The sequence below is a fragment of the Tursiops truncatus genome, chromosome 16, assembly GCF_011762595.2.
Source record: "Tursiops truncatus isolate mTurTru1 chromosome 16, mTurTru1.mat.Y, whole genome shotgun sequence".
Classification (NCBI taxonomy): domain Eukaryota; kingdom Metazoa; phylum Chordata; class Mammalia; order Artiodactyla; family Delphinidae; genus Tursiops; species Tursiops truncatus.
In genome coordinates, this window is record NC_047049.1 from 68,625,654 (window position 1) to 68,648,521 (window position 22,868).

Genomic DNA, 22,868 nt, shown 5'->3' on the forward strand with positions numbered 1-22,868 from the left:
GACTGATCTATATTAGTTACTTGTACATTCTTTTTTTTTTTGGAATTTCACAAGGGGAAAACTACAAGTAATGAGTTTTATATAATTAAATTTGTTACAGATTTTCATGTTCAGGATAAACGATTTTTCAACCTTGGGTGAAAAAACTTGCATCAGTTTAAGGTGACTGTGTTTTACCTTAGGACAACTGTTGCATGCCAATTTGCGCCTGCGCACACGCGTGTGTGTGTGTGTGTGTTTAAACAGTTAAAACTGAGTTAAAAGATGTAAATTTAAAATTGGTTGTGTATCTAATCTGCTCCAGGTTCAGTATATAAACAATTCTTTAAAAACAAACAAACAAAAAAATGGTTGGCTTGGTCCTGTTTCCATGAAGTGATGGTTTCTCTCAGTATTTTGTTCTGAGTCTGAGAGCTGTGTATATGAGAAATAATATATGGCTGATAACGAGTACCCTGTGTGTATTTCTGAGTCAGGTACTATACTAGGCTCATAAGGCTCACTTTGAATAGGGGATAATTATACCACAAAGTGGTAAGCATGAGAGAGAGGTGTGCATAAGGGGAGAAGGGTACCTAATGACTCTAGAATTCAGATCTGTGTTTGGAGAGAATGAGTTGAACTCTGTATTGGTAGTTTTGAACTCTACATATTTCATAGTTGTGTGTAAGGATCTGGGTCATCCCTAATGACCCATACATTCCTAATGTAAGGGGAGAGCCATTCTTAGATGGGCAGCTTCTAGTGTCACTTGGTCCAGGGCCTTGAAGAGGCAAACTACCCTTTTGAGAGAAAGGGCATTCTTTACATTTTCACAAATTCATCTCCAAACTAACTGGTTTAAAAAAGTCTTGTGGATAATGTGACCACATAACTTAATATCCACTTTGCCTAGGACAAGACAAGATTTGTGGGACATTGGGACGACAGACCCAAACAAGGACTGTCTCAGGCAAATAAACAGTCACTTTATATATGGAATGAAAAGTGACCTAGGCCTTTAGGAGGTGAGCTGGGATGGTTGATTTGATAGATTCTACCCTCAGGAGAAAAAATTGTCAGAAGCCAGAGACTTCTGTTGCCTTTTCAAGGGAAGGACTGTGGATATTTTTTGTTGTTGTTTTTAATAAATTTGTTTATTTATTTATTTTTGGCTGTGTGGGTCTTTGTTGCTGTGCACAGGCTTTTTCTAGTTGTGGCGAGTGGGGGCTACTATTTGGTGTGGTGCGCAGTCTTCTCATTGCAGTGGCTTGTCTTGCGGAGCACAGGCTCCAGGCGTGTGGGCTTCAGTAGTTGTGGCACATGGGCTCAGTAGTTGTGGCTCATGGGCTCTAGAACACAGGCTCAGCAGTTGTGGCGCACGGGTGTAGTTCCTCTGCAGCATGTGGGATCTTCCCCAACCAGGGCTCGAACCCATGTCACCTGCATTGGCAGGCAGATTCTTAACCACTGCGCCACCAAGGAAGTCCAGGACTGTGGATTTTTAAAGAGTTTACAAAGGCCTGAAATCTTTGGCACTTCAATTTTGATTTTTAAAGATTCCATGCTTTGCCATTATATTTAATTCCCAATAATTAGTTTCCCAATATGATTAAAAGGGTCTTTATATTGGTCTTTAGTGACAGCAAGAAATGGGACTCTGGGGAAATGATACCTCATTCAGCTGTCACTTTGGATGTTGGTGGGGAAAGAGTAATGAAAGAGGTTTTTTGCAAGAAATAACAGACTACTCGGCTGGGGGGGAGGGGCATCTGGAATTACAAAGAAACACTGTGGACACAAGAAAAGGGCTTGTGAAATGCCTGACACGGTGTCTCACCAGCCTGATTAATAAGGCCATGATCTCTAAGTGACCCCGGGTGACAATCTGCGCTGTGTGTGAGTGATCGCTGAGGGCCGTGTCATTTGGTTCTCTGGGAGTGAGACCACGGGTTGTCTGTGGGAGTCCAGGGACTGCAGCCTTGGGTCAGCCCACCCCGAGCGCTTTGGAGGGCCTATGCAGGCCGAAAGCTCCCTGCGCAAAAGGCTGGCCTTGAAAACCAGCAGCCGAAATCGTGCACCAGGGCAGGTGCTCTCAGTGACCAGTGCTTTCCCCACGATCCCGCCTACTCCTGTCTCAGGCCCGCCCACACGCCAAGCATTGCCTTAAGTCGGCCCACCGCTCCCTATTGTCCAGCGGGCACTGAGAACTCGGGTCTCCGCAACGTTCAGGCGTGGGCGGCGCGGGGCGCGCCCACTGCGCGTGCGCGCGCCGGCTCGCAGGCCCCCTCGCCCCCTCTACGCCGGGACTTGGTACGGCCGGGACGTCCCGGCGGTTGGCGTCCTCCGCTGCTCCAGTCAGGGGCGGGCTTTTCAAATCTTACCTTTGGAAGAGTGGCGGCGGCCCAGGCTGTGGCGCTGGTGATGGAGGGGCAGATCCTGAGGGGACCCGAGCTCCGCCCGGCGGGGCTTCCCGCTCAGCAGGTGAGTGAGGAAGGGAGCCGGCTTCAGGTCCTCAAGCGGTCGTTTTGCCTGGACGACGGGAAATCCCCCCCCCCCGCCCCTTCGCGTCTCGTATTCCGCCGTGGCCAGGAACAAAGAACTAGGCGACTGCACTTTTGAGGCCTTAATGGAGCTTGGAAATCTCCCCGTTCCCGTCTCCCCACCCTCTCCCCCAATTTTCTTAGGGAGGAAACAGGCCCGGAATGGGGAAGCGACGCCGGAGTCTTGAAGCGCGTTTTGGGGCGCACCTGTCCGCCGCCCCTCCTCCCAGGATTGGGACGCTTGTCTTTTTGCAAGGGTGGGTGACGCAGGGGGAATGGGAGCCCCGGGATATCCCGGAAGCCCACCCGAGGCCCGTGGAGGACACTTGGCTTATTACTAGATTTGACGCAAAGCACAATCACTGCAGGAGCTTTGTCTACACACAGTATAAACTCGGTGGAGAGGGTGGAGAAGTAAACTGCAACCGCTGAACTCGAGAAAAAGTTGGTCTGATAGTGGATTCTTTTTGAATTGGATAGGAGAGAAGTTTGGTGTTCGGTATTTATCCATGTAAAATGTGTGTTAGGAACCTTTCTACTTAATATAGTCCAACATTATTTCTTGGCAGTTATTAAAAGTTTATACTTTCCACTCTTAACCTTTAAAGAGAACTTAAAAGATGGGACTTAGAACTCTGATGTCTTTGAGCTGGATCTCCACTTCCAGTTTACTCTCCACCGTGTTTTCCCTATTTTTAAAGTAGATTAAACCATATGAAATTCCGAGTTTTGTAGGTCAAAATTGGTAGAAAGTAACAATTTTGTATGGTCCCACCTATTACCTTTGCTTAGCAACGCATTTTCTTTTCTGTAAACCTTAGAACCCTCAGCAGATAGAAAATTGTTAGGAAGTCTCCATAATGCTGTGAAAAGGAAAGCAAGACCTTGAGTCGTTATGCAAAGAGGGCAGTAACTTTATCAGTAATTTATGCTGTGTTATGCCAGCATTTCCAAAAATTTCAAACATTTCGATGCGGAGTGTTTCTTTTCTGTTCTATCCTGTTATGTACTTTTGTTACCGAAATTGGGGCCCGGCTGCTGGCTGCTCAAAAGCCAATAAAGAGGCAAGATTGGTGGAAAGGAGTTTGCTTTGTTTTGGATGCCGGCAAAGGCCGGGGTCGGGTGGTGGGGTGCAGTGTTGGACGCCTGTCCAAAGGCTGACTCTGCCCCGCTGACAACCTCTGGACATGAGCTTCTGTAGACAGAGGGAGGGGCCACATGTGGAAACGGCACAGCCAGCTCTGACAGCCGTCTTGAAATTGGTCTTGCAGTGGTCTGACCAGCGTCGTCGTGATTATTTTAAGCACAGTTAACCTTCAGTTCTAGGGTTGGTTTGTTCCCATTTCTTTGAGGCTAGTTCTCGGATTTTGGCAGCTTATGTCTCGGCGCAGTCTGGTCGCCATGTAGTTAACGTCCACCTGCTGGGGGTTTCAATACCTATCAGACAGCTCCCAGGATGTGGCTCAGAATATTACCTATAGCCCTTGAGAAGGAACTGAAGGCCCTCGACGTGGCTTACTGACTAAATTATTATTGTTTTGTCCCATTTGACTGCTTTTCTTTGCTTCTGCATATTCTCACTTCTCTGATTAAACTTATCGTTTGACTCAAGTTTTTCCACGGGCAAAAAGGCAGGCTGAGGACATGGGGGGCAAGGACCACGGGGTCCTGCTCCGTTTCCCTTTGATTGTACTAATTATTTTTTTAAATTTGATTTCTAGTGAATCGGTGATCTTGAGGTTCTTGCACTTACCATGTAGGTGTTGGTGAGGCCGATCAAGTATATTTCTTGAGCTGTGTGCACCAGTAAATGTTTTTGTATGGTACAAAAGAGATAAGAGGATAAGGTCATAAAAGAAGTTTAGCTACATGGAATGAAAAGAAATATTTAAATATACGTAACGGCTGGATTATTTACATGTAGGAAAGTACATTACTTAAAGATTCTTAGGCAGCAACAAATTAAAATAATTGAGTTGTGGAATTCCTTCTGTTTGGATCTTGGAGAAAAATTGCAAAATAGTAATAGGTTTTAACCTAACAGGAATATTGAGGGTCAGTAAGAGAATTTTATACTTGACTAACACTGTCTCTGTGTTTCCTTTGATCCTAATGAACCTGCCGTCAGATAGGGATAGCACCAAAGATTTTGAGATGGTCACTCACTAGTGTAACACCTCTACTCAAACCTTGGAGTCATCTGTGACTACTCACAGCATAGAATATTGGCTTTGGAGTCAGATTAAGGTAAAATCCAACTCTGTTTGTTGTGCAGCCTTGAATAAGTTACCTGTCTTTTCTAAGTTGCAGTTTCTGCAGTTGTAGGATGGTAAACTGCTTATCACAGAAATTTGTTGGAATTTGAGAACCTCTTTAAAGTACTTGCCACAGTACCTAGCACTCATACATGCTTGAGAGATGACTTATTTTTGTTATTATCTTTTGTCCCATTCACCTGAATAGTTGGCATAGCCACCTACCTTTTCTTACAAATGTTTAAGCTTTTGAAATTTTTATAAAAATAAAATTTGAGAAATAATATTTTCTCATTGCAGAAAAGTAAACATAGACAGAAACGTGAATTTAAGAATTCTTTCTCCAATTCCATTCCCCAGAATGAGCACTGTTAACAACTTCTAGACTTTTCTCTGTATGTAAACAACTCTTAAAATACACAAAATTTCTTTTGGAAAGAATGTATACTGTATATACTCTTCTGCAATCTTTTTCATCTTGCTCTCTTAGCTAACATGGTTTAACTATACCCATTAGGTGGGTGATAGTTTCTATCTGGATTACTACAGTTTTCTTACCAGCAGCCCAACTTCGTTTGTTTTTTTACTTTTTTTTAGTCAGTGCCTAATTCCAACACTAAAGTCATTTTCTTTGTACTTCCTTTGTGCCCTTCTAGCTCTTAAAATCTAGTGTATTTCCATTTTCTACATTATCTAAGTTTGCACATTTAAATCATCTGTTTCATTCTTAGCCTTGCCCTATCCATTTATTTTTACCTGCCTGACTTTAAATACCTACGAGATAAGGCTTCTCTTTGACCTGACAGCAAGCGCTTATTTAGAAAATTGAAGAAGAAATAACAAAAGGAAGGCTCTCTCCCCATTCTCCGCTCTTCTTGGAGGCTTGAATTCACACACTTCTAAGAGGGATGCATACAGGGAAACATGCTTTTGTCATGGGCCCTAGTCAGTCTTGACTCTGCCATTATGGTTGAGGCAGTGATGATTTTCGCTCCCTACTCTTCCTCTTTGAGGTCAGTAAGCATCATCATTGAATGCCACCCTCATTACCTGATCATTGTTCTCTCTGTGGTTCGCACTAGACATCACTCCTAGCCTAGGAGCACTTTGTACCCCTTTTTAACTTAAAACAAATCCTTTGACTCCATTATGTTTTTCTTGGCTAGAGTAGTTTGCTTGACCAGAGATGTTTTCTCTGCATGTAAAGTATAGATGTGTACTATGTATTATAGTATATATTATGCTAAAAGAACTTGTATGGAGAACACAAAACTGGATAATACAATGGTCCTTTTTTTCACCCTGAATGTGTTAAAAAAAGAAACTAGCACAACATTTTAAATCAACTATGCTCCAATAAAAAAAATGCATACACTTAATTTATCCGTCTCTGTCAGCCCTCCCAGATCCACATCCACTCACTGTAGAGCAGGGGAGGTAAGGTCATAGTTTACTAAGTATGTTCATTTGGCTGGGTTAGGGATCAGCAAACCACTTCTGTAAAAGGACAAATAGTAAATATTTTCAGCTTTGTGGGCCACACAGTCTCTTTTGAAATTATTCAGCTCTGCCTTTGTAGCTTGAAAGTAGCCATAGACAACACAAACGGGCATGACTGTGCTCCAGTACAACTTTATTTACAAAAACAGGTACTGGCCAGGCTATAGTTTGCTGCCCACTGCTCTAAAGGACAGAATTCTAATATAATATCTGCTAGCTATATCTCATTTCCTTACTGAATATTTAATCTTAAAAATACTGTAATTTTTTTTAAACCCTGACTTTACATTTCCTTTCTCCACTATATCCCATGCCTCTCTACTTTTATGAAGTCTTTATCAATAAGTGAAGAAAGACAATCTTCATTTACCAGATGGAAACCTTTAGAAGTCCGAACTGATTCCTTAGTGTTGTCTCCGGCCACCTACTGGTTTCTAAAGGTTGTTGCAACTTTCCAGATGGCTGGGGAATTTCAAGTAGTGCAGCCCTGGTTCTCTGCCGTGGCTGTGCACTGAATCACCAGAGGAGCTTTAAATAAAAGAGCAGGTTCCACCTCCAGAGATCCTAATTGTTTGGGGGTAGGTCATAAGCTTAGGTACTTTTGTAAGGCCCTTCCTCTCTGCCTGAGGTGATTCTAATGTGCAGCCAGCTTTAAGAAGGACTGTGCTAGTCCTTCAACTGGCTGCCTGACTGTAGTATTTAAACTGGCTGCCTGACTGTAGTATTTAAAAAGCAAACTTGAATTTAATGGCACCAGATGGTATTCGTTTATATTTGAGTTGTGGGGTAAAGTTATTCATCCCACTTTCAAGTTTCTCCCTAAGTAGACTCTCTAATGCTAACCCGCCTGCCAGAGTTTATTTCTATAGACATATGGGTCACATAGATAATTCTTATAATTGATTACTAATTACATTAAAGAAGAATTTACTTTGGGACTGACAAGTCATAAAAAGATGAGATGGAGTTGTTGAAATTCAGTCATGTGTAAAGAAGGAAAAGCAGCAAATGACTACATTTATATAGTACATCAGTTTTGAGTTATACTACAAAAGAAGGTTTTTATGTGGCGATTACATCATGTAATTACAGGAGGTAATTAAACAGATCTGTTTTCTGCGTGTGAATAGCACATTTGATTGATTTGGATAATCAAGTTAAATCATCTGCAGTTTTTCTTTTTGGGTAATCATAGACTATTGCTCTAACTTTCAGCTTTTCTTTTTGAAAAGATTGTCCTTTCAATATCTGGAAATTTTGTTATTAGATTCATTCAGATTTTTGATATAAATTTTATTCCAGTTAAAAGGTAAACTATAGCGTTCATTTTTTGTTTTTTTTAACTGCAGAAGCTAGGATGATCTCTTCATTTTTAGAAATAGACATACTGAAGCATTATTACATGTTTGTAGTATATTAAAGAGTATCTAGTGATTTATAGTTTTTAAAAAGTCACTGAATTTAAATCAGAACAATACATTTCAGTTTATAGAATTTTGATGTTACATATGAAACTTGTTTATAGAGCCAGGCCATTTTAAGATCATTGTACAGAATGAAAGACTTTCAGAACTAAAATGATTTAGTAGTTTCATGGTGACTCTTAAAGCTAAAATAAATATATCCAAAAACTGTGTTCTAAATCTCTGTTCCAGGTAGCTAAAGCTTCTGACATTTTCTTAGCACAGTTCTTTCACTCTCTTGCTTCTGAGATTTTATTTACATTGCTTACCCTAACAAATAGCCTGTCACCTCTCTGCTGTTTAACCTTAGTTCCTTTATTCAGCATCTGTTCTTTTAGAAAGTGTTTCCTTGGTTAATTTAGTGTCATCAGTTACATCTTGCCATCTCACAGTGCAACTTACATAATACGTGCATGTGCTGTATTGTTCACATTGGTTATCATATTCTTGTATTAGTTTCCTGAGGCTGCCATAACAAATTACCAAAACTGAGTGGCTTAAAACAACAGAAATTTGTTCTCTCAGAGTTTTGGAGTCCAGAAGTCTGAAATCAGGGTACCTGCAGGGCCATGTTCCTGCTGAAGGGACTAGAGAAGAATCTGTCCTTGCCTTTTCCAGCTTCTGGTGGTTGCTGGCAATACTTGGTGTTCCGTGGCTTGTAGACTCATTACTCCAGTCTCTGCCTTCATCTTCACATGGAGTTCTCTATGTATCCCTCTGTGTCTTCACTTGGCTTTCCTATGAGGCCAACAGTCATTGGATTTAGGGCCCACACTAATCCAGTATGACCTCATCTTAACTAATTACATCTGCAAAAGTATGTCCAAATAAGGTTACATTCTAAGGTTCTGGGAGGACAGGAATATGTGGGGGACACTATTCAACCTTGTACAGTTACAGTAAGAATATATATTATTTTTCACCTTTGTTTCTGTTCTGTTTATCCAGTAGATTGTAAAGACTTCCTAATAAAGCAAGAAATTAAGATTTTGCACAGAGCCTTTAAAAGATTTTATACTATCATACACTAAAACTTTGTTACTTTCCCAATGTATTATAAAATTATAATACTAGATAGTACATTTTCCATCTATTAGGGGTAAAGAGAAATGTTATAATTTTGGGTTTTGCTACCTTTTAAAAATGCTTTTTCTCTCTCTTTTTTTTAAGGACTGCAGCATTGAAGAAAAAATACATTTAGAGATGCGAATACGAGAAGGGATATGGAAACTCCTTTCTCTGAGCACTCAGAAAGACCAGATTTTGCATGCAGTTAAGAATCTCATGGTGTGCAATGCTCGAATAATGGCTTACACATTGGAGCTGCAGAAATTAGAAGAGCAGATTGCAAATCAAATTGGAAGATGGTTAGTGACATTGTTTACCTATGGCTTTTAATGTACTTAAATATTTACATTAAAAACACCATATAGGGCTTGCCTGGTGGCGCAGTGGTCGAGAGTCCGCCTGCCAATGCAGGGGACACGGGTTCGTGCCCCGGTCCGGGAAGATCCCACATGCCGCGGAGCAGCTGGGCCCATGAACCATGGCCACTGAGCCTGCGCGTCCGGAGCCTGTGTTCCACAAGGGGAGAGGCCACAATAGTGAGAGGCCCGCATATCGCAAAAAACCCCCCAAAAAACAAAAAAAACAACACCATATAATTTAACCTGAAATGTCAAATCATCAAAGCTTTTAAAAATTACACTGAAGTAGCCTCTGATATCATAAACATTTTTAAGTAGGGCTCAGAGTAAACTTACTATTAAGGCAGCAGTTTTTACTGGCCAGTTTTGTTGTGTTCAGTACTTCCAGATTGTAAAATGAAGTGGTTAAGAAGCAAGGAGTGAGGAAATATTTTAAGAAGAAGGACTAAGACTGATATCTGAGTGTATAGAAATGTAAATTAAAAAAAAAAACTAATTGCTTAAAAATAAACTGATAAAAAGATACTAGCTGAGAGTAATGGAAACTTAGAAATTGAAATGAGTGGGCAGCAAAATTAAAGATATAAATGGAATTAAAGCTATGAGTGGGATTAAAGCTATGAATAGACTTAAAGATATGAATGGAAGGGAACTTAAAAATCTGGTAACACATTCCTTTCATATGTTGAGTGTAAGTTCCAGAGAGGTGACTTACTCAAGGACACTTGAGTGACACTAGTGACGCTAGAACACTAGTGAGTGTTCTAACTAGTGACAGAAGCTAATGAGAGGTTACTTACCATTTGCTAAGTAACTTCTGGTCCTTGTTCTCTCTGTCACTACATGCTGCCTTTTTGGATCAGGTCTAGATTTTGTGTATGAAATTTACATCCTATCCTATTTACAATGCCAAATCTTATTTGGACCTTAGGATTGACTCGATTTAGTGGCTAGATATTGGTTTCCTTTTTAATATAAATGGTTTCACATTATTCATTGTTGATCAGTCTTAAAGCTGTAACACTAATTAAAACTTTCTTTTTAGACATTAGTGGCCATTGATTGGGCTGTTCATGGTACACCTCCATGAAATTCTTGAAAAGTAAGGTAAAAACACAGGTCAGAGAAAGAGATTTTTGTAAAAATAGAATATTGATGAAATCGTATAATAAACACTTATGTACGAAGTGGCTAATATTTATTAGCTTTATTCCCTTGGGATAGCTATTTAATCTCTTTGTGCCTTATTTCCTTCATTACAGTTGACATAATAATATTTACATTTTGAAAATTAAGATGATATATATTAAAAACCTAATAATACCTTTTATGTAATTAGTACTCAACGTATGTCAAACAATTTTCACTATTATTTATCCCTGGCATTATAAAATGAAATTATTCCAGTATCATAATCCAGGAAAATACTTTTCAGATACACATACACTGGACTAAGGCAGTGCTTTACCAGCTGTGTCAAATATATTACTTAGAGTAGATGATTTTGTATCACAAGATATGCAAAGCCAACGAATAAATATGGCGTATCTTTTTATAGCATGAATTTTTAAGATAAAGCATTAGGAATTTAGGATTGTGGCATGGTTTTGGATTATGCTGCTCATCGGGATACATGTTCCTTCTCCCCAGCCTTTATAACAATATGTTGTCAAGGGGCGGGACTGTTTAAGTGGAAGAATTTTAGAAGCACTGGTTTAAGTACAGTGTGGGACTAAACACTCAATATTATATCATTTCTCACAGTTATATGGAATGTTCCTCCGGGAATCATGTCTACCCTTCATATTCATGTTCTTTAAGTATAACGAATTGTGAACTGGCCATTTTCTTTAACAACTTTCCTGCAACTTTCCTGAAGTTGCTGATTTGGAAAAATGTTAAATAAGCTTAATTCCTGTTGGATTTATATAACAAAGATAAGAAAAAAATATCTGGGACTCTCAACTGAAGATGTGTACAATTTTCAGTTTCTTTACTGATTATCTTTGATAGATGAAAATAACTTTGATGCTATATTTGTTTTATATTTGAACATTTATATTTGTTCATCATTCCTTGCCTCCATTAATTATTGAATTATTTCTTTAAAAAATCTGAATATTCTATATGAATTATTTTGTTTACAACTTCATTTTGTTATGTGCAGATATAACCTGAGGTTACTGATCAAACGTAACTGGAAATTATAATACTTTCCTTCTTACTACATAAAAATGATCTAAAGATAAAAGAGAATCCCATGATAGTTATTTTAGTTCCTTGAAGAAATTTATGTAAATTATGCCATTTGATTAGTCAATCCAATATTTATTGAATATCTACTACTTGTAGAACACTTATTTAGTATTGTGCTACTGTATCCAAATTCAAAGAACAGAATTTGTCGAAATGTGAGTATGTTTGTATATTCAGCAGTCAAATACCTTACCTTTAGAGACTCAGTGGTCTGTTCCTTAGCTTGGTTTTGATGGTCTTTAAGATAGAAAAGTGCTCCACTTTTGCTTTGCTACCAGAATTAAAATAGCATTTTAACGAGCCTCCTGCCTACCACTAGTCTACCTTCTCTAAAATTTTATGATAAAATGTAAAAAAAATTAATACAGACAATACATCTAGACTCTTTCAAAGAAGAATCAAATCAGTATGAAATGGTAGAATCGAGGAGGGTCTAATGGAAGAATTGGGTCTGAATCTTCCAGATCATAAAGGATGGGTAGAGTTTGGTTTGTTGAGTAGAAAGAAAGCAGATTAAAAGTAAGAAAAATAGCAAAACAAAAGGTTAGGGTGAAAAATGAGCATGAATTCAAGAACATTGAAGAGATGTGTTTGGTTGAGGCGGAAGATCAAGCCAAAGTTGAAAAGGAGGTGGGTAGCAAAATTCAAGAAAGTTTACAATGACATCAGGTTAACTGGTATTAACTGACAGCCTTTCCAGGTGCCAGATACTGTGCTAGGGTTTCACAAATACCACATCACAAACTGAGAGAGGTATAAACCTCTTTATTAAAGATTTGGGAACAGGAACTTGGAAAATATTAGATAACTGTTTCAAAGGGCACACAGTGACTCTGTGACTAGGATGTGAACCCAAACGACTTAAAAGCCTGAGCCTCGCTTAACCTTCCCCAGAGAAGCCCATGTATTTTGTACTACCCCAAGTTGCCCTGTTAAGTTGTTATAGGACTTTACATTTATTTCATTGTTTATCTTTTACCATTTTATTTTCAGTAAGAAAGAGGCATGATAAAATGGGTGTTTAAGAAGGTTATCTGGCAGTAGAGTATTGAAAAGGATGGTGAGACAAAATAATTGAAATAATAAATTTTTAGGGAAAATATTTAAGAACAGGCAGATAGAGAAGTGATCAAATAAGTAACTTTTGATGAGATAAAAACTAGTGCGTGAGTTTTGGGTTATTTTAATAGATATTTACTCAAGGTCCTCTTGATACAGTAACAACCATTCTGCAAACAGTTTCACTTATTTCTCAATTTATTATGAGTTTATTAAAGTAAGCAAATAGTCTTACTTCATTTTACAGCCTGTTTAAACTGGGGTTCCAGGAAAGAGTTAAGCCCTAATGCCCCAAGACATGCATTGTATACAATGACTTAACTTCCGTGTATTTAGAATACTACTAGTTTGGTACCATTCTTGGGAGAATTGAGAAAATAGTCATTCTCTGGTTTAGTTGAGGAACCCCACTTGGGAAATCAGTGATATAGTCATATCATTTATTCTTTTTTTAACCACCTATCTGAGAATATTGGTAATTGGTTAAATGTTCCATTACCATAATGTTCTAATAATGTAACAGAAGCTTTGTTCTCCTTAAATGTATGTAATTATGAAACACCTTCTGGTATACTATCTATTTTTTACATCTAAATATGCGAACGATACCCAGGTTTGTGTAAAATTCATAATAGAGTTGTGTAAAATTCATAATTATGAAACACCTTCTGGTATACTATTTTTTACATCTAAATATGCGAAAGATACCCAGGTTTGTGTAAAATTCATAATAGAGTCAGGGTGACTCAAAAAAAAAGTAGAATATGGAAAGTTTTCTAGGTTGAGTAGACAGTAGCTAGTGAGGGTATGGAGTGGAGCACGGACAGCTGACTGCCTTATTAGTTCAAAGGGTAGGATTACTTGGTTACAGCAGTCTGTCAGTATGCTAGTCTTTTAAGTGGTAAATGAGACTATCTCCCTGCCTTTTGCCTGCATGTTATAGCCATATATACCTACTTAAAAGACTTGCTTATATTGGTCCACTTCTTAAAAAACAGCTAATGGTTTCCATTTACTAAAATTCCTTAGGTAGGCATCGCATTCCAGGATCTTCGTGGTCTGATCTCAAACTACTTTCATAGTAGTTTACAAATTAGTTCTTAACTTTCTACTTAACATATTTATTTCAGCCAAATGCTTGATCTGTATCCCCAAAACAGTTCTTGATTTTTCTGTCTCCAGTGCTTTTGCTTATACCGAAGTGCCCTATCTTCCATTCCCATTTCATAAGACCTCTTTTGCTCTGCAGTACCCTACTTGCATCATCAAAGTTTCCTTTGAAATTGTATTCAGAAAAAGATCATGTCTTCCTTTATGCTCATAGTAAGGACTCAAAAAATGATTATTTGCCTCCTTTTAGTTCTAGTAGCATCTGAACCATGAATATCTCACTGTAGTATACTATATTCTAATATTCTATATTCCATTTATGAGCATGTATTATCAATTAAATTATAAACTTTTAGGGGCAGGGACAATGTTGGTTCTTACTTATTAGATGAAGAAGTAGAGATGATATCACCACTCATTTCATATGGTCCTTTTTGAGGATTTAGTGGCTGGAGCTTGGAGGCAACTCAACTAATGTTGATTCTTTTCTCTTTCTTCTTTGTATCCCCAGAACACCTAACAGTGCTATGTAACTATTTAAGAACAATTTAATTTGTGCTTCATAACGTTTTGCCTCCTCCTACCTTCCATGTGTATGATGAGCAAATAGGGCTTATAATTTAATAACAGTTAATTATATGGCAGTTACTCATTTTTCTTCTTTTTACTTTCTTCTATGTTCTTAGGTTCTTCCTGTTTTTGTTGGTCTCTGTGCTTGACATGTTCCAGATTATCATTTACTATTTTCTACTTCGTTCACTTTTTTAAAACCAACTTTTTATTATGAAATTTCATATGTAAAAAGTTTAAGAATAGTATAGACGTCATGTATATTCTCCACCTGGAAGGACCAGTTAATAGTTTGCCACATATGTTCATCCACTCTCCTTCTCTATCTTGGTACTCATACACACAGACACATACTCACACACATGTGCATGCATGCATGTACACACATACACATTTTTCTTTTTCTGTGTTGAACCATTTGAAAATAAGTTGCAGACAACATGGCATGTATATCTCAGTAGTTCAGCGTATATCTTCTAAAAACAACATTCTCCTATATAACCAAAATATGATTATCATATATAAAATATTGACAGTAATTGCATAATCATCCACTAATATTCAGTCCATATTCAATTTTACCTAGTTGTCAAAAGAAAATTCTTTATAGTTCCTTTTCCAAAACCAGAATTCAGTCAAGATTCATTTGGTTATGTTTCTTTAATCATTTTACCTTTATCTAAAAACTCCTTGCCATTGATGCTTTGAAGAGTCTAGACTTTAAAAAATATCCTTTAAAAATATTCTGCACTGTATATTTGTCTATTTAGGGGAGGGAAGAATTTCTGCTCTACCCCTCTTGGTTCTTTTGACTGGTCTAATAATTAAATAGGTACAAGACAGATTAATAGGAGAAAAACAAATTTAATTTCGTACATATGGTGGTCCCATAGGTATAAGACTCAAGAGGTGACCAAAGCATGTTGTTTATACACCTTTTTAGACAAAGAGTAAATTATTTGTGAAGATTTGACAAAACAAAAGGGTTTGGGCTTGGAGTAGCAAATTAATGAAGAAGTAATAAAGTTTGTTTATACAGCTTCCTCTGCCCCAAACTCTGTATCTCTGGTAATAAGGATGCCCTCCATCCTCCAGCAGAGGGAGGATATCTTCCCATGGGAGCTTTGTTTCCTGCTTTCAGGGGAACAAAGGAGGGTTAGGGTGTTCTTCTTGCATGGGCTGTTTCTCAAGTGACTTGATTTCATTTTATTTTTAATAAATTTATTTATTTATTTATTTTTGGCTGCATTGGGTCTTTGTTGCTGCACGCGGGCTTTCTCTAGTTGCGGCAAGCAGGGGCTGTTCTTCATTGTGGTGCACAGGCTTCTCACTGCGGTGGCTTCTCTTGTTGCGGAGCACAGGCTGCAGGCACGTGGGCTTCAGTAGTTGTGGCACGCGGGCTCAGTAGTTGTGGCTCACAGGCTTAGTTGCACCGCGGCATGTGGGATCTTCCCGGACCAGGGCTCGAGCCCGTGTCCCCTACATTGGCAGGAGGATTCTTTACCACTGCACCACCAGGAAAGTCCTCTCAAGTGACTTTAATTCAAAATAGTCAACATTCCACTTTGGCATATTTTGGGGTGGCCTCCCACAAACCCCATCATCTAATTGTTTCTTTTGGTATTATTGAACCTTTTCTCACATTCCCTGTTTTTGCTGTAACTGGAAGTTGGACCAGACTTAATCAGACTCAGGTTAAACATTTTTTTTGTAAGAATTTTTCTTGGTTAGGTTGGGTACTGTATATGCTGCCAGTGTGGTACGATGTGATGTTTGTTTTTACCGCTCTAAATGATGTTGAGTTTGATCCCTTGGTTTAGATGGCAGTTGCCACATTTCTCCTCTGTGATATAATGGTTTTCCCTTTGCAATTCATAAGTAACCTTTGGGCTCTTATATTGGGGCTGGGAGAATATTCTGTTATCCAACAAGCTTTCACTTAATGACTGTATCCATTTATGATCCTTGCCTAAATTAGGGCTTTACAAGACAGTGATTATCTAATTCTATTATTTTTTCTATACTTTTTAGCTAATATTCTTCTGTAAGGAAGGCCATTCCTCTTCTTTCTCTCTCCATAGATTTGTGGATTTTTATTTATTCAATGTTTTATCATTTATAGTCATTAATCATTTTGATAGATTAAATTTTCCTAATTTTGTTCAATGGAAGTTCCATCAAACTGGCTTCTTTTTTCTTTTTCTTTTTTTTTTTTTTTTGCGGTACGCGGGCCTCTCACTGTTGTGGCCTCTCCCGTTGCGGAGCACAGGCTCTGGACGCGCAGGCCCAGCGGCCATGGCTCACAGGCCCAGCTGCTCCGCGGCATGCGGGATCCTCCCGGACCGGGACACGAACCCGCGTCCCCTGCATCGGCAGGCAGACTCTCAACCACTGCGCCACCAGGGAAGTCCCTGGCTTCTTTTTTCTTTTGACCTGCTTCTATATAAGTCTTTAAGAACTTTCTTACTTTCTGGCCCAAAAGGTGACCCAGGCTTGCCTTGTATTTTCTGTGCCTTAGACCTAGAGTCGGCCATTTCTCTAATGACTCCTGATTCCCTTTAATGGTGAAGAGTACTTTGAAACCAAGATGTGGGCACTAGGTGTGCTCATTGTTATTGGGGATCACTTCTTTTAGGCCTTGAAAAGGACATAGCTATGGGAAAGACTTTTTTAAAAATCATGAGTTTATACTGATATTTATAGGCTTTGTTTTCTTGAATTACTTTATATTTGTATCTCTTTTTCTTATGCTGAAAATCTTAATTGCTAACCAACAGTAATATATTTCCTTATTTGTTTTATATGTTTCTTATTTGTTTTATACTATGATTATATAAAATAGTTTCATAATTATAGTACCAATATGATTGCTGACATAAACCCACCTGGGCAAGTTCAAGATGTCCTTATAGTTCTTTTCCAACGTACAGAAATTATGGAAACTTTCCAATATACAGAAAAGTTGAAAGAATTGTACAGTGAAGACTGATATATCCATCACCTAGAGTCTGCAGTTAATATTTTACTATATTTATTTTATTTTATTTACTATATTTACTATATTTATTTATTTATATTTATTTATTTATTTATCCTATATCCTTTTATTTATCTGTCAATTCATCTTATTTTTTATGATGCAGTTCAAAGAAAGTTCCTTTTTGTGAGTGTGTATGTGTGTATACATACAAATATACATACATTCTCGTGGATAAAGGGTTAGGAGACTATGTTTAAAAGTTACTTAAAATGATCTTTTTCTCTCTGTATGGTTATGTTATCAGTTTCATAAACAGTCATTTGTTACTTGTGTCAGTTTGGGGTTGCCTTTTTTTCCCTCTTTGAATAAATCATGCTTTCTGGATATGTTGTATTTCTTTTTCCCCAAAGCTGGATTAGTCGTACCTGCCTCTGTCCCCACTTCAAGAGGCAGCCACTGTTCTGCTTTTTTTTTCCCCACCATATGTTTTGCCTGTTCTAGAACTTAATACAAATGGAATTGTCCAGTGCGTGCCCTATCCTTTTCATCAGCATAATACTTTTGAGATTCTTCAGGTAGCTAGCATGTATCAGTGATTTGTTCCTCTTTATTGGTAAGTAATATTTCACTGTATGAATATACCATGGTGCCACTTCTTTCCTCTGGGGTTGACTTTTCTCTAATTTCTTCCTGGTTTTGGTTGCTTGCCAGTCCCTTCAGGTAGTTGTTTTTTAATAGTTTTTCCATATTTTATATTGTTTTCTATGGGAGAATTTCTCTGATATGAGCTATTCCAACATTACCAGAAGATAAATTCATTTTGTTGCATCTTGAGCAAATAAAATTTTTAGTTTTTTCTACTTTATGAAATATTTTGAAATTTTCTTTCTGACTTAATATGGTCAGCTTTCATGACTGTCATGGGCTTTTGAAGTTATATTTCATTTTTCAGAGTACGAAGTTCGATATGTATATATATATTTATATATATGCAAAAGATTTATGTTATTGATTATGTTTTTATCTTTTGACCACTTGAACTATCTTGGACTGAAAGAGATAGGTTAAGATTTTTGTTATTAAGGTTTTGCTGTCTTACCCTTGTATATCCTGTACTTAATGTTTTATGAAACATTTGGTACTTTAGTACTTGTTATATATTTATTGCCAATTGCAGCCTTTAGCATTATAAAAGTGTCCTTTTGTTGTTGTTGTCCTATAATGCTTTTGGATCTGAGTTCTACAGTTTCCTGATAACAAGATCATATACCCTGATTTCTTATTGTTTGCATTTGTTTGGTGTATCTTTGCCCATCTCTTTAGTTTATTAGCCTTTATGAATTGTTTGGTTGAAGGTGTGTTTCTTGTATTCATCCCAGAGTTTGGTTTTACATTATGAGCCTATCTGAAAATCCTTTTACTAGAGGAGTTAAGCATACTTACATATATATTACTGATATATTTGGTTTCAGCTTTGTCATATGTTCTTTTATGTTATGTTAACTTACGTGTATTATAATTATAGCTTGTCTTTTACCCTGTGGTCTGTTTTCTTTTTTTTAAATATTAATTTATTTATTTTTGGCTGCGTTGGGTCTTCGTTGCTGTGCGTGGGCTTTCTGTAGTTGCGGCGAGCGGGGGTACTCTTTGTTGCGGTGCATGGGCTCCTCATTGCAGTGGCTTCTCTTGTTGCGGAGCATGGGCCCTATCTAGGCACGTGGGCTTCAGTACGTGTGGCTCGCAGGCTCTAGGGCGCAGGCTCAGTAGCTGTGACACATGGGCTTAGTTGCTCCGCGGCATGTGGGGTCTTCGCGGACCAGGGCTTGAACCTGTGTCCCCTGCATTGGCAGACGGATTCTTAACCACTGTGCAACCAGGGAAGCCTGGTCTGTTTTCTTTATTTAATTTAAGAAGAGTTTTATTGGTCATAGAAGTTACTAGAACTTTATATTTATAAACTATATACTGATAACTTTATAATGACCTTAGTTCTTTTTTTCTTAGGCTTTTCCTATTTTGTTTTTCTGCTTTAAACGATATCATTTTGTTTCCACTTAATATTTTCTGTGTAGAAATCAATGAACTTACTCTATTTTCCCATGTCTTTCTTCTCTACCTTTCTTTTTTTTTTAGGGTTGTATTTCTCCTTTGGTAGGTGGATAGTGTTTACATACTAATCTTGTACTTGTAACTTCACCTTTGTTTTAGTCTTTGATCTGCAATTAAATATATATAATGTTCACTACCTGTCCTTTTGTTGTACTTTCCAAAATTATCTCTTGTTTAGAGGAAACTCATGAGCTAGTAGATTCCACAACCTGAGTGCAGTTTTCTTCACATTCTTGCATGTTTAAAGTGCTTTTCTTTAGTGTTGGTACCTAAAGTGCAGCTTGGCTGGATACAAAATCCTTGGCCAACACTTTCTTTCCTTGAGCTTCTTGAATACCTTGCTCCATTGTTGTCGTGTTATCAACAAATCTAATGTCTAATTTTTTTTTCCTTTGTGGACTGATTTTTTTCCCTGTAAATGACTTGGTCTTTTTATCTGGAAGCTGAAAGATGTTTTCTTTATCTTAAAGGCTGGTAATTTTACTGGAATGTGACTACGGCTGAGCATTTTAGCTCATTTAGTGCCTTTTAAATATGTAGATTCAGTTCTTTTATTTTCAGGTTTTCCTGGAATTAAAGCCTCCAGAAAACATTAATTCTGTCCTATCTCATTATTTTATTTTTCTTATGTAAGGACTCCAGTTGCACACAAGTTGGATCTTCTTTGCCTGTCTTCTATGTCTTTCACTTTTTCTTTGATGTTTTTAAACTCTTTATTTTATTTTTGTTCTTTTGGTTCTTTGGGTTCTCATCCACTGTGTCCCTTAGTGTACTTTCAGTTTTATATTTTTGTCCTTGGGCACCTTGTATTTACTCTTCATTTTAGAGATGATTTAATTTTTTCCAGCTTCTTTCCTTGTTCTCTTATTTTTTTTCTTCTTTTTGCATTATTTACCTGCTCTTTATCCTTTACTAATGTGAGGTGTTAGATTTCAGATTCATGGTTTCGCTCATATTTGCAATAGCTTACTTAGCTACACTTAATTTATTTTGGAGTATCGTGTTACCTTGTTTGTTATTCTATATTTTTTGGAAAGTTTTTGGTGGGGTATTTTTATCAGCTGAAGCATTCTGATTCTTTCTACTTTCACTTTATAATAGCTTTCTATGGGTGTTTGGATCCTTTTTTGTTGTTGTTCCTAATGAAACAAAATGAAATACGTAGGATATAGCATTTTCCTGGGCCAAGTGATGGTGGTGGGGAGGGGGTTGGGTAAAAAGGCTTACTTGGTTTCTTAGTTCAAGAGTGTTTTCTATTATTGGAACTATGAAAAGTAGTTTCTTTAATAAATGGTTCCTTTTGGGATGTTGGTTGGTTGGTTTTCTGATACTTTGATACTGGTTTGTTTCTTAGGGTTTTTAACTTAAGCTGCTTTCTCCTTCTTCTCCTCTTCCTCCTCCCCCTCCCTGTCCCTCTCCCCTCCTCCTCCTCCCTTTTTTTTTTCATGGCCCAGTCTTCAAAGGATACCTCCCCTATTGCATGTCTGTCTTCTCTACAAGACTAACAACTTCTGAACCAGAATTATTTTGGAGCCCCTACCAGTGCTGTGGTAGCACTGGTTTTATATCCATTCTCTTTTCTTATGATCTTCTAGAGGAGATCATAAGTTGATCTTATTTGCGTTTTGCAATACCAGACTCTTTACTTGTGTAAGGCCTCCAGGAACTGGTTTTGATGTTTTCAGTTGTCAGTTTCCTCTCTTACATGTAAATTGAAGTTTGTGATAGTCTCTTTTCTAGTTATGCTGTCGGTGTGGGCTGTAGATGATTTTGCTTTCCTTGTTGACGTGAAACCTTTTGTAGGATTTCCTGGAGAGATTCCAGTTTAGGTGGGTACCATTATTTTACACAAACTGGAAAGTCATACTCTGATCACTTTAACAAATGATTTAGTGCCTCTTCCACATAAGCTCCAAGTTAATACTGAAGCCAAAAATACAAACACTCACAAAGTAATCCTAGTATTTGTGTAGCATTTCTAAGAATGATTCAGAATACATTAAAAATATTGCATTCAGTAGCTGTGAGGTAAGTAGATACTTCCTGCATTTTACAGATGAGGTTGCTGAGGCTAAGAGATTAACAGCAACTCATTAACCAGTTATTGATGGATAAGAGTCACACCTAAGACTTTAGTCTAAATCTACTGCTTGCTCTACCAAAAAGACATATCCTATTTTACTTCATTTAGTATTCACTAAGTCTTTACTGAATGCCTTAGAATGTACTGAGCTGTATACCAGGCACTGGTGATTGAGCAGTGAACAGAATAGACAAAAAAATCCCTATTCTTGCAGAGCTTACATTTTAGCAATAATATTCTCCTCTGCCCCAACCCACTAGTCTGTCTCTTGCCTTAACTTCTTAAAACTGTATTTGGCTTTGTGAAAATAATACTAGTCAAAGACATTTATAGTACCTAATTTTAGGTATCATTCACCATAATTCTGATTTTAATAATGCCACAAAAACTAGTTTCTCATACTCCAATTGCCTAGTTTAATTGCTTATATACTACAATATAAACAAAAATAAAAATGTGGGTTGCCAGTGAAAATTATGTACTCCTGGTATTTCTACAATAAAACATGGTATAGTTAAGACATTAATTATTTTATTTTTTAAACCTTTATATTGTTTGGTATCTGTTGAAAAGAGGTTGTTGTCTCAAGGTTTGAAGTAGAAAACTCATCTTCCCAGCTTAACATAGTTATGAAGGTATTAATTTTATACCACATAGTTTTAGGATGGTTTAAAAGTCCACATTAAGCATTTCTGTGTGTTTTAGTTTTCACTTATTTGCACAAGAGGTGAAGAATTTTATAACCTGCTTTGAAATAATAGAATAGTATTTAGAATTCTTCTAAATGCTTTGTTAATATAAAATTCTTTCATCATTGTGTTATTTCTCATTGTATCTTGTTAATTCTGGAAAAGAAATGCTATTTTAAATTCCCATATGGAACAATATAAAATAGGATAATATGTATTTACTTGGCCAATTTTAATACAGATTTTTGAGCAACAAAGTGGCTGATTGGCACCCTCTGTTGGTCATTTTATTTACCTACAGGCAGAAATATAAGTTAATAAAACAAAGTTAAAAGTTTGTCTTATATATTTTTATCTCTATCTTTTAAATTACAAGTCTTACCAAAATAATGGTCTAAACTGGGTTCATAAGAATAAGGTACAAAAAAAAAAAGAATAAGGTACACTATTATTTAGCTGTGCTTTTGTTTGAATGATTTTGTGGTTATTTGCTTTTTCCTCAGACTGGCTCTCTAACTGTAGCATTTAGAATTGACATTAACATTGCAGATTTTAAAACAACTATTGATTTAACTGTAGCAAACTGTTAGCTACAGTAGCACATTATTAAACAGATAATGTTTAACAATTTATTGTCAATTTGGATTAATTAGAAAAACATCACATTTTAGCACCCTAAATAGCAGTTGAGTTATTTGAAATGAAAATAATTCAAGCTTCTGAAACATGAGTCTGGATTACTTTAGTTCATCTCTCAATTTTTTAAAGAAAGAATCATTCTGTAAGATTATATGGTTAATTGGATTTATATTATAATTTGATAATATTTGTATATAATAAGTTTG

General features: G+C 37.2%; 1 protein-coding gene across 2 annotated transcripts in view; it reads left to right on the forward strand.

Annotated features, from left to right (window-relative positions):
- RTKN2 (rhotekin 2) overlaps positions 1–22,868 on the forward strand; it is an 89,229-nt gene that overhangs the window by 6,063 nt on the left and 60,298 nt on the right. The window contains exons 1-2 of one of the 2 annotated variants that reach the window (XM_033842035.2): positions 2,226–2,463; positions 8,911–9,107. In XM_033842035.2, the coding sequence (XP_033697926.1) occupies positions 2,404–2,463; positions 8,911–9,107 (257 nt within the window). In that variant the 5' untranslated portion in view covers positions 2,226–2,403. Of the gene's footprint in view, positions 1–2,225; positions 2,464–8,910; positions 9,108–22,868 lie in introns of those variants that run through there. The other variant, XM_073793559.1, reaches the window with a different exon arrangement.